General features: G+C 42.3%; 1 protein-coding gene across 3 annotated transcripts in view; it reads right to left on the bottom strand.

Annotated features, from left to right (window-relative positions):
• Positions 1-5,128: 5,128 nt before the first annotated feature.
• LOC108264491 (long-chain fatty acid transport protein 2) overlaps positions 5,129-12,618 on the bottom strand; it is a 9,864-nt gene continuing 2,374 nt past the window's right edge. The window contains exons 2-10 of one of the 3 annotated variants that reach the window (XM_047153533.2): positions 11,636-11,845; positions 11,358-11,516; positions 10,560-10,684; positions 9,958-10,152; positions 8,706-8,796; positions 7,609-7,807; positions 6,249-6,346; positions 6,037-6,167; positions 5,129-5,484 (exon numbers count right to left, since the gene is read on the bottom strand). In XM_047153533.2, the coding sequence (XP_047009489.1) occupies positions 5,308-5,484; positions 6,037-6,167; positions 6,249-6,346; positions 7,609-7,807; positions 8,706-8,796; positions 9,958-10,152; positions 10,560-10,684; positions 11,358-11,516; positions 11,636-11,845 (1,385 nt within the window). In that variant the 3' untranslated portion in view covers positions 5,129-5,307. The remainder of the gene's footprint in view (positions 5,485-6,036; positions 6,168-6,248; positions 6,347-7,608; positions 7,808-8,705; positions 8,797-9,957; positions 10,153-10,559; positions 10,685-11,357; positions 11,517-11,635; positions 11,846-12,618) is intronic. The other 2 variants (XM_047153534.2, XR_008393943.1) reach the window with 2 other exon arrangements.

Raw genomic sequence — 12,618 nt, 5'->3', positions numbered from 1 at the left:
GTCATCACCAGAACGGCTCTACGCTGGGTGGAATCATATCTGACAGACAGATCCTTCAAGGTATTATGGAAGGGAGGGGCTTCTGAAACTCAGCAACTCACAGCTGGGGTTCCTCAGGGGTCAGTTCTGGGTCCACTGCTCTTTTCTATTTATACTACATCTCTAAGGCAGGTGATAAGGTCTCATGGCTTCTCATATCATTGCTATGCTGATGACACCCAGCTCTATTTGTCCTTCCAGCCTGACGATCCATCCGTCTCTGCACGCATCTCTGCTTGCCTGTCGGACATCTCGGTCTGGATTAAGGAACACCACCTTAATCTCAATTTGGCAAAATCTGAGCTTCTTGTCATCCCAGCCTGTCCCTCAATCAACCACAACCTCACTGTACAGCTCGGCTCGTCCACACTCAAGCCAACCAGGACGGCCAGGAACCTCGGGGTGATTCTTGATGACAGCTTAACCTTTACAGACCACATCTCAACAACTGCACGGTCCTGTAGGTTCATCCTGTACAACATCAAGGAAATCAGACCCTACCTCACCGAACAGGCCACACAGATACTAGTCCAGGCTCTTGTTATCTCAAAACTGGACTACTGCAACTCACTACTCTCGGGCCTCCCAGCAGCTCCATCAAACCCCTTCAGATGATTCAGAATGCTGCAGCACGCCTCATCTTCAACCAGCCCAAGAGAACCCATGTCACACCCCTCTTCATCTCCTCCACTGGCTTCCTGTAGCTGCCTGCATCAAATTCAAGGCCTTGATGCTCATGTACAAGACCTTGTCTGGAACAGCGCCCCCTACCTCATTTCTCTCTTGAAGGCTTACGTTCCCTCACGCAATCTGCCATCAATCAACGACCAGCGTGGCTCAGCATGGCTCAAAGTCTCTTTCCAGAACCTTCACACTAACTGCTCCTCAGTGGTGGAATGAACTTCCAACCTCAATCCGGACATCAGAATCTTTCACTATCTTCACAAAACAGCTAAAGACCCGCCTCCTCTGTGAACACTGAACTAACCCCTAATATACCAACCCCAACATTATTTAAATAAAAAACAAAACCCTACTCTGGCTCTTACACCTCGACTCTGTGCACTTTGCTTCTTCTAGAACTCAATTAAAAGATCGTGTACAGTAGCATTGTAGGGTAGCATTACTTGTATTGTTCTCTGCTTGATATATCACTTTGCTCGTATTTCATCATTTGTAAGTTGCTTTGGATAAAAGCGTCTGCTAAATGAATAAATGTAATGTAAATGTAAATATATGCCCCACCCCCAGGAGTGTATCTTGCTCTACAGTAGCAGATTGTTAGCAGTAAACATAGTTCGTTTTGGCCGCGCGTCTTCCTGCACATTATTCCATTTCCCAACTAAGCGTAAAGGTTTGGAGTTTATATATTTGAAAGGGGGCGGTGTTTGTGTGACTTTTCACGACTTGGATCCCTTTAATGTCGGAACTGATGGAGAATTACGTCTTTTTACACGTTAGTAAGAGTCAGTAATATTATTTGATCTTCCACTCAGACGTGTCTGACATCTCTCGGTGATGTCCCTGCGGCTCGGCGTCACCATGAATGACACCAAAGTTCGACCTCGACTCACACACGTATGGCGAAACCCGAACAACATGCGGTATCTCGTTATGGATCTCGTCCTGGTTGAAGTGGACAGGTGTAGGTGAAGCTGGTGGTGATAAGTCCTCCACGACTAAAGACATCGCTCTGACTTCCTGTTTCAAAAGGAAATACGTCAACATGTTGAATTAAATCACGGCTCTCAAGCCATGTGGACGTCATGTGCACTACATAATAAGTCAAACTTTTTTTTACCAAGGTAATGTATTTATATAGGGAACATGGGGCCATTTTGGACTTTTGGTCATGAAATTTTCACGTGTGTGTGTGTCTGTGTGTGTGTGTGTTCATGTCACCAGAGGTGCAGAGTTCACACACACACACACACACACACACACACAGTGTTGATGAGTTTATCAGCAGCCTTTGGTTTGTTTGCTGGGTGAACAGATATTTGTCTCTCTGTGCTGAGTCGGCACTGACACACACCTACTAACACGCACTAAAGCACACGCATACAGTATATGCTAACATTATAATGCTATGCTACGGTTCACTCTTACTTCCTCACCTCCCCAAGCACAGAAACCTAACACTTATCACATTACATTAGCCTGAGTTTAATATTACCTTTACATTTTCTTGTTTGAGAAGATGCTCTTCTCCAACGCGACTAAGAGTGAGGTGAGCGAGCGAGGTGTTGGGGTCCTGCTCAAGAACGCGACAGTGGCTCACAATCTTCTAACCACTAAGACCCACTGATTTATGCTAACCACACAACAGTGCTAAATCTTTTTGACCTGCTAAGTCAAGCTAATGCTAACTACTGTATCTGAGATCCAAGCTCTATAGCTGTTGTTCGTAACACCTGCTCTGATTGGACGGCTTGCACATACATAGACAAAAGTTTAGCTGTAATCATGGGCACATTTAGATCTAATAATCACACACACACACACACACACACACACACACACACACACACTCTGAACTTCATCTATGTGTCTATCAAAAATCCACAGCCAAGCTGATGAACACCTCCTGCACCATGTGTCCTTTCCCTTTCCACACTTTCACTCTCAGTATGTGTATGTGTGTGTGTGTGTGTGTGTGTGTGTGTAGACAGACAGTTCTCAGTGGAATGTGAAGAACAGCTGTTACCCTCCCAGTGTGTGTGTGTGTGTGTGTTTGGCCCAAACACAGCTGGCTCATAAACAATGTTAACAGAAATTGAAAGCTCAGATCACATCATTTATTAATTCCATGTACAGTACATTGGATTATATTCGCACACATTAGTGTTTCAGGTGCACCTGGGTCAGATGTAGTTTAACCCTAACCCCCCTAACCCCCCTAACCCTAACCCAGGTTTAGGGTGTGTTTGGCTCACTGGATTGAGCTGATATGTAATGTTCAGGGATGGGCGTGTCTATGGTACCAGTTTTAACGTCCATCTCGGGTGATCGGATCCATACAAGTGTGAACAGGGTCAAATCCATCTTGAGATCTGATCACTCAGACAACGTGTGGAGGAAATGTGGGACGTGTGTGGAGACGTGACATTTGTAGAGTGAACACTTCGTGTCCTTGACCGTTGAGTCACCAGGGTTGCCAGGTTTATGGTTTTCCACTGCTTTTGAATTGTCGTCTCTTCTCATGAAGAAGAAGAAGATTTATTTATATAGTGCCCTGCCAAAGCTCAAACTCACTTATACACACTGTTTCTATCGACATGAACTCCACCGGATCGCTGCTCCATGACTCAAAAAAGATGTCAGTGACGTGCTGAACTCCTCACAATGGGATAAATGATCTCTATTAAACACAAAGATGGGCGTGTCCACCTGAAAACTCCATGTGTACTATACAGCTCATTTTAATACACACCGAATGTTTGGATCTATATCGTTTTATGGGGCGTGGCCATGAACTCAATAACGTAGCTTGAAACCCACAGCTTCTCTGACATGACATTTTAAACTTTGTCTATAATGTGGAATTCTTTCGGTTTTGGAGTGAAAGAGTCATCGCTTCCTGGAGCGTCTTTATACTAAAGAAAAATCACAAAACCTCTTTTCCTACTGCATTTAACGCCATCTTGACCGACATGTCGGTTCAGACGGGAAACACTGGATATCACTCCGAGTTATTACTACTGCTCTGTTTATAGAAAGTAAAATACAGTATAATCTTTCCAGATGAACACAAGTACAGTCTGTGAATTATTACTGACATGATGGATTTGGAGTAAAGTCCCAGGGATAATAATTACATTACACGCCTCCACATGGAAAACTAATCCTGTCTGAATAGGGCTCTTTTTTTAGATGCTTGGTGGGCTTTTGTGGTCCAAAATCTGTTCCGAGATAGGGTTCAGACTGCGTGTGTGTGTGTGTGGGTGTGTGTGTGTGTGTGTGTGTGTGTACGTGCAGGCTTTCGAAGCTGAAACTGAATCTGTGTTTGACTTCTGCCCTTACTGAATCATGTGATTACACAGAAACTGAGAGCCAATGAGCTGAGATCTAAATATATGCATCAGGGGATCGGCAGTGAACAGGTTCAGTCTTTAATGTATCTGGCTGCAGATGCTAGTTCTTGATGTTAATACAGTAATGACCAAATATAGGGGAAATATGTTACGTTTAATTTTGGAACACATATTAGTAGTCGGATTAAACAGTCTGTTAAAATTAAATAAATAAATATTATTATCAAATACACAGCCATTGCTCTTTGCGTCCGAGTAAATCCAGTAAAATACTGACACGTCGTTTTGTGTGATGACTTTTATTTGAGTGTAATATTGGTAATTGTGTGGCAGAGATGTGCGATTTTGTGCGATTTTGTTTCACACAGAACTTTTTACAGTTAGTCTGACAGGTGGAAGTTCCTTCATTCATACTTCAGCCATGTGACCTGCTGAAAGCGAACCCCTGACCATTTAAACCTGGCTCCAGGCCGTGTGTGTGTGTGTGTGTGTGTGTGAAGGATCACCTTCCTTCAAGCAGCTTTTGAGTAGAAACAGTATGAGTGTGTGGTGAACGTGTTTATTTATACACTCAGTCATCTGAAAACCGTCTGCCATGTGTAAATCCTCACAGCTCCCCCTGCTGGATGAAGTGTTAAGTGTTTGGCTGAAATGTGGCGTATTCATGATGTAACAGTTTTGGTTATTAAAATATTTTCTCGAAGCAAAAAATGTTGATTATTTATTTGATCAGTTGACCAAAGTAAGTTTCTGCTCTGAGAACACGTTTGGAAAACTTTTTTTTTTTTACTTCGTCTGTCCAAGCAGCACGAGTTCTTCTGTGTCCCAGTTGATGTTTAGACCTCGTACCTTCGTCCTCATTTATACAAAAACCCTGTTTCCATCTGACTTCTGACTTCTTCACAGAACACGTTTTCATTCTGAGACAAGCATAAACACAGATTTCTTAAATTTCAAGCTTTTCCATTCAGTTTTTTTTTTATTCACATGTTTACAATCAGAATTAAAGATCAGGATGGAAATCAAGAAAGAAAGAAAGCTGGAATTATTAAAAATCTTACTGAATATTAATTTATTCAACTGTTACAAATCTTTTTCATTACAAAACTTCATTTATACAATTTATTCGATCAATTCCTTTTTTCAATTTTAAACTTGAGTTCAAATCACAGTGAAGGAGGCGTGGCCAAAGTTCTGTCCAATGAAGAGGCTTGTTCTCTGTGTGTGTGCGTGTTCAGACGTGGATCTTCCCTGACATGATAGCGTTGTAGTGTGTGTGTGTGAGGGGGACATAGCTCTCGCTGGTCTCCTGCAGGAAGTAAATGGGCGGAGCCACTCTATCAGGATCAAATCCATCCTTCATCAGAAAGGTTTTCACTTGTTTAAATGTCCCAGTCAGCTCCATGCTCCTCTGGAACAACAACAACAACAACAACAATAATAATAATGATAATAATGATAACAGTCATCTTTGTGAACATATGTGTCTGTTAGCAGTATATTTATCTATAATTAATACACTCCTCACTGGCTTGTTCAGAGTAAAGCACTAAAACACATTGTTAATCAATGTTCTGTAATAGTTAATACCAGCTAGCATGCTAGCTCACAAACTACCCACATTGATAATACACAAGCAGATATGAACTATATAATTGTACTCTTTAAACATCTGGCCTCATTAAACCTTCACACCTGTCTTTTGTTGGTTTGGACATGTTTGTAGCTCTTTGTTAGGACCAAAGAGAACTAAATGATTGAGTTAGTGTCAAAGGTCCTCAGAAAATAAACTGTTTTTACAATCACAGCATTAGTTGAAAAAGATTTCCTTTTATTTACTGAGGTTAAGGTTAAGGTTTGTAATGTCGCATTAATTATCTACAGTAATCATTATGTCAATAAAGGGTTCTTACAAAGATAGAAAAATGTGTGTGTGTGTGTGTGTGTGTGTGTGTGTGTGTACCAGGATGCGTATGAAGCGTGGCCGAGCGTACGCAGGCAGGAAGTTGGTGACGTGATTGAAAGCTTTTTTGCAGTCAAACTCTCTCTTTTCCTTTAGTGTCAGTGCTGCCATGCCGACACGCCCCTCGTGACCTTTAATACAAACACACACACTGATGGAAATAAAGCCGAGATCACTGAATATTAAGCATGAGATGAAATGTGTTTTTTTACCTGGAACCTCGACACCATACACACTCACATCTTTAACAAAATCCATCACTGAAATAATGTCAGCCACTTCAGTGGTGGCCACGTTCTCTCCTTTCCATCTGCACGAAAACAATTCATCACAACCAACTAACCTGAGAACCGAGAAAACCTGAGAACCTGTATTCTCCCTCTGGTTTTAGTCATGATGTAATGGACTGGGAGGGGTTTAATCATGATGTAATGGACTGGGAGGGGTTTAGTCATGATGTAATGGACTGGGAGGGGTTTTAGTCATGATGTAATGGACTGGGAGGGGTTTAATCATGATGTAATGGACTGGGAGGGGTTTAGTCATGATGTAATGGACTGGGAGGGGTTTTAGTCATGATGTAATGGACTGGGAGGGGTTTAATCATGATGTAATGGACTGGGAGGGGTTTTAGTCATGATGTAATGGACTGGGAGGGGTTTAGTCATGATGTAATGGACTGGGAGGCGTTCTAGTCATGATGTAACTGACTGGGAGGGGTTTTAGTCATGATGTAATGGACTGGGAGGGGTTTTAGTCATGATGTAATGGACTGGGAAGGGTTTTAGTCATGATGTAATGGACTGGGAGGGGTTTTAGTCATGATGTAATGGACTGGGAGGGGTTTTAGTCATGATGTAATGGACTGGGAGGGGTTTTAGTCATGATGTAATGGACTGGGAGGGGTTTAGTCATGATGTAATGGACTGGGAGGGGTTTTAGTCATGATGTAATGTGGGGGGTGTAGTCATGATGTAATGGACTGGGAGGGGTTTAGTCATGATGTAATGGACTGGGAGGGGTTTAGTCATGATGTAATGGACTGGGAGGGGTTTTAGTCATGATGTAATGTGGGGGGTGTAGTCATGATGTAATGGACTGGGAGGGGTTTTAGTCATGATGTAATGGACTGGGAGGGGTTTTAGTCATGATGTAATGGACTGGGAGGGGTTTAGTCATGATGTAATGGACTGGGAGGGGTTCTAGTCATGATGTAATGACTGGGAGGGGTTTAGTCATGATGTAATGGACTGGGAGGGGTTTTAGTCATGATGTAATGACTGGGAGGGGTTTAGTCATGATGTAATGGACTGGGAGGGGTTTAGTCATGATGTAATGGACTGGGAGGGGTTTAGTCATGGTGTAATGGACTGGAAGGGGTTTTAGTCATGATGTAATGGACTGGGAGGGGTTTTAGTCATGATGTTTAGTCTTAAAGCATTATTGTTACTTTTCTCCTATAGAATTTCACTCATATTTTTTTACAGTTACACCTCTCTCTGTCTCTGTCTTTCTCTCTCTTTCTTTTCTTTCTTTCTTTCTTTCTTTTTTCTGTCACACACACACACACACCTGAAAGTGTCTCCAACCCGGTCCTGGAAGTAGATGAAGCCCTGGTGGTCCATCCTCATCAAGTCTCCACTGTTCAGATAAACATCTCCCTCCTCAAACACATTACGCAGCTTCTTCTTCTCTGTTTGTTCCGGATTTCCTGCGTACCCCTCAAACGGAGTGAACTCAGTGATCTTACACACCAGGAGCCCTGTTTCACCTACACACACACACACACACACACACACACACACACACACACACACACACATACTTACCAAGTACAACCCATATATTAATTGCTGTTAACAACAAAACCATAAAAAACTATCCATTATAATTTACAAAATATGGTCTCTCCTAGTTTCCCAAATTTGTAAGTTCTAGTCTCTCCTAGTTAAAGTTTGGTTTGAAAATGAATTACTTTCATGGCTCTCTTCATTCAGTGTTTTTTATTTTGCAGTTCCACATTCTCCTGGTTGCCCAAAATTCATACCTGTAGTCTTAGTTCTGACCTAACCAATTACCAAACACTTCTCTCCTCTTTTTCCCATAGCATCTCCATTGATAAAGCCACAGACTACCAAGAGAAGATTGGCAGTTCTCCCAACACCCGTACTCTCTTCAAAATCTTTTCTTCTCTTTTTTGTCCCCCTCCTCCCCCTTCCCCTACCTCTCTCACTGCAGATGACTTTGCCACTTTCTTTTCCTACAAGGTTACATCAATCAGAAACCAGTTCTCAGCTCTCTATCCCTTCTCACCTTCTTCAGTCCATCTCTCCCACACTATTACCTGCCCTCACACACATCTTTAACGCATCCCTCTCTACTGGCACATACCCTACCTCAAAAAAACCATCACTTAACCCTGCTGTGGTTGACAACTACAGACCTGTTTCCCTCCTCCCTTTCCTTTCCAAAAGTCTTGTAAGAGCCGTTTTTTAATCAACTCTCACACAGAACAACCTCCTGGACACCAAGCAGTCTGGCTTGTTTCACAGTTCCAAGAAGAATTACCCATAATGCTTAGAGCATATTCTACTCCTGTCTCTATTTGAAAGATTATTAATATTCATTACACAGCCTTGATAGCCTTGATTGATGAGTGTGAGTCTCACCTGTAAGGACGGGGACACAGCGCCCCCTGCTGTCCCGCACCGGCTGCTCTGTCTCAGGGTCGTACTGAATCAGTGCATGAGGGGTCAGTTTCTGCACAGAGACAGCTGTTACAGCATTTAATCCAAAGTTAGGACAATTAAACCGTTCATTTAAATCGCTTTGTTGTGGGACATTTTCCAGCAGCTAACCAGTTTTGTTGAAAATTCTCTGTTAGCTAAAGAATTTTGTTTGGTATTTTTCTCTTATGTTAACCAACTAGTTTTAATCATTATCTTTACTTTAAATATTTTCCAAAATATAGTTACAGTTCCCTCCACTAATATTGGCACAATTGGTAAATATGAGCAAAGAAGGCTGTGAAAATTGTCTTTATTGTATAACCTCTTCATCTTTTGTTTAAAAAAAGGTTTACTAATGATATTTTAATGCCACGTGACTCTGGCTCTTGTGCTGTGTTGGTCTTATTGGATCTTAGTGCTGCCTTTGATACTATTGACCATAGTATTCTTTTAAATGTTTAGATGCTTACAGTCTCTGGTTGGTATCAAGGGTCTGGCTTTGCAGTGGTTTGCGTTTTATCTGAAAGAAAGGACTTTCGCAGTAAACATAGGGAATTTCTCTTCTTTATCCATGCCCTTATCATGTGGTGTTCCTCAGGGCTCCATATTGGGTCCTCTGTATGTTTTCCCTTTATAAAAGGGTTCTATTTTTCAGAAATATGATATTTCCTTTCTCTGGCTACGCTGATGATACAGAATTATATTTGCCAGTTCGGTCAAATGGCATCAGTCCTTTTGGGTCCCTTTTTAAATGTCTTGAGGACATTAATGTTGGATGGCTAACAATTGTCTGCAGTTAAATGAACAATATTTATAATGTTAGCTAGCAAGCTAGGTTTCTTTGGGGATATTTTCTGGGATTATCAAGCCAACAGGGAAGGGAGGAATTTTACATAATCAGATTTTTAAAATTTATTATTATTTTGTTTAATTTGGGGATCTACATATTTAGCTAGGCCCTGTAAATTCCCCTTTATCACTCCTAAACAGGCTTATTGATCAGGTGAGTGATTCGCAGGGTAGTTTACAAGCTATCAGTAGCACAAGGTTTCCTTACAGGTAAGATACATAAGACAAAATCATTTTCAAATAATGTTGGCAATTTTTCATGTATTCCAGCATTAGCATAGTATGCTATCTAACTAACTACCAGGGCAGTGAGGTGTTTGTGATGGTGTTTGTGCAGGTTCACCCTGGAGAGGAAGTTCACTTTGCCCACAGCGCCCACTTTCCCCGTGTAGTTCAAGAAGCCAATGTTCCCGTCAGAGGCACCGTAGAACTCTTTAATGTGTTTCACACCAAACCTGCGCTGAAATTCTTGCCAGATGTCAGTGCGAAGTCCGTTTCCGATGGCCATTCGCACCGTGTGCTGCCGGTCTGTCTCTCTCTGGGGAAACAGACATGTCTGTTACACAAGTGTGCATTTGCAACAGTAGAGAAGAAATCATTCGATCAGAGGCCACATCAGCATTGCCGTAATCGAAGTCTGTCATTTTTAATAAAATGTTTAAACTTTTTTGTTACTTCATATATTATCAAAACGCTGTTACGGGGGTTTACGGTTACTACCCTTTGGATGGGGAGTTCACGCAGACGTTCTGTTTGACACGTGCTAAGTAGCTTTACTCACATCACATCAGTAACACACTATCATGCTTCCAAGCTGTTTGCGAAGTGGTTCGAGCGCTAAGCAACTGGTTTGCTAAACAAATAAATGGCTTGTACATGCTAAGCATATGGTTTGTAACTAGCTTGCATGGGTGTGGTTGTGTGTGTTGTGTTGTGTTGTGTTACCTTGGGTGTGTTACAGAGGTAGCGCATGATCTCTCCGATATACTGGATGACCGTCACATTGTACTTCCTGCAGTCGCTCCAGAACTGAGACACTGAGAACTTCCTCCTCAACACCACTGTGCTTCCTGAACATACACACACACACACACACACACACACTAGTGATGTGTCGTTCGTGAACAAATCTTTAATATGACTCGGGAACAACGAGTTGTCTCAGAGAGTGATTCGTTCATTTCTGATTGAACATGCACTGCAAAATCGCCATAGGTTCTGGGTTCGAGTCAGTCGTTCATCCGGTGACCGAGACATAGACAATACACCATGCAATCGACTCGAACCCGAAGACTCGAGACCTGAAGTAATCATTTCTGTTTCTGGGGAACAGACGTGACAAATGTGACGTGATGAAAGAAAGAAGGACTCGGATTGGGAGGTGAGGTGAACTACAATAGCCTGAAGACCTAAAGCTAAGCTATTAATGAATCATTTCTGTTTCTCATAATTCGGCCTTGGTTGTATTAGACTATAGTTTATTTGACAGTTTATTAAGTACTAGATGTGTTGGGGAATTGAACATGTAACATTTTGATTATATTCTGCTGAAATGAATGAAATGACTCGACAAAAGATTCGTTCATTTTGCTGAACGAGATTCAACGATCCGAGTCAGTAAAATGATCCGAACTATCCATTATTAGCACACACACACACGCACATAAACATACTCAGGCAACATTTGGAAAACATCCACAATGTATTAAAGAGGTGTTTGAGGTGTTTGTAAGAGTTTCTTGCCCCTCTCTATTGCCCCCAGCAGGCCAATGATCAGTCCTGCAGCATGGTAGAGGGGGATGGGGATGTAGATGACATCGTCGTGCTTGACACCAAACAGAGACTGGAAGAAAGTACCACTCCATATTCGGTCGTGAAGTATAACACCTGCTTTAGAGAGACCTACACACGCACACACACACACACACACACACACACACACACACACACACACACACACACACAAACATGGTTTATATGATGCTGTTTGTGGTTGTGAGTATCAGTGTGTAGTTGTGTACCTGTAGTTCCTGATGTATAGATGTACGCAGCAGGGCTCCTCATAGTGACGTTAGCTCTCAGCGTGCGACTCACGGGTCCATCGTCACTGTTGTCCATCTTGTCTTTCAGAGACTGAAGTCCATCTATGTCACACCAATCGGACAACAGGAAAACACACACGCCACGTTCTCGTAACTCTGGCAGCACCTCACACACTGCACTCCGATACTCTGAAACAACACACCAATACATCACAAACCTCAAACCTCTGACTACGATACTCCCAAACAACACAACATGAGACACACTTCCTGTCTGGGACAGATACACAGATTGATAAATCTCACGAGTCTCTATCTCAAGACGAAGGACTGAGCAAGTCCAGGATGATCCATGGAAAGATCCATGGATCATCCTGATGTTGTGAAGAGGAACCCTGCATGACCAAATCATGTTGGTGGTGTGACGTGACCATCGCCTCAGGTGAGAAATGGCAAGCTACTGCTATGCTGTTCCACGAATTCCAAGGTGTTGTGAGGAAGGACAGGACAGCATTTTGCTGATGATGTTGAAGGCTCCTGAGAGATCAGTAGGAACCAGGACCTATGACAGTTTGGCTGATCTAGCAGCATGAAGCTTCTCAGAAACTTTCACGAGGGCTGTTTCTGTGGAATGTGCCTCTTTTAAGCTACACTGACGTTTGATTCAATTCAATTCAATTGTATTTGTATAGCGCTTTTTACAATAGACATTGTCTCAAAGCAGCTTTACAGAAATATCAACACGGTGTACAGATATTAAAGGTGTGAATTTATCCCAACTGAGCAAGACACTGAGTGGCGACGGTGGCGAGGAAAAACTCCCTAAGATGTTTTAAGAGGAAGAAACCTTGAGAGGAACTGACTCAGAAGGGAACCCATCCTCATCTGGGTAACAACAGATAGTGTGAAAAAGTTCATTATGGATTTATATGAAGTCTGTATGGCGTTAGGAGCAGCCGTAG

The sequence above is a fragment of the Ictalurus punctatus genome, chromosome 4 (genome assembly GCF_001660625.3).
Source record: "Ictalurus punctatus breed USDA103 chromosome 4, Coco_2.0, whole genome shotgun sequence".
Classification (NCBI taxonomy): Eukaryota; Metazoa; Chordata; class Actinopteri; order Siluriformes; family Ictaluridae; genus Ictalurus; species Ictalurus punctatus.
The sequence above is the reverse complement of the archived record's forward strand: the minus strand, read 5'-3'. Positions and strand labels throughout refer to the sequence as shown.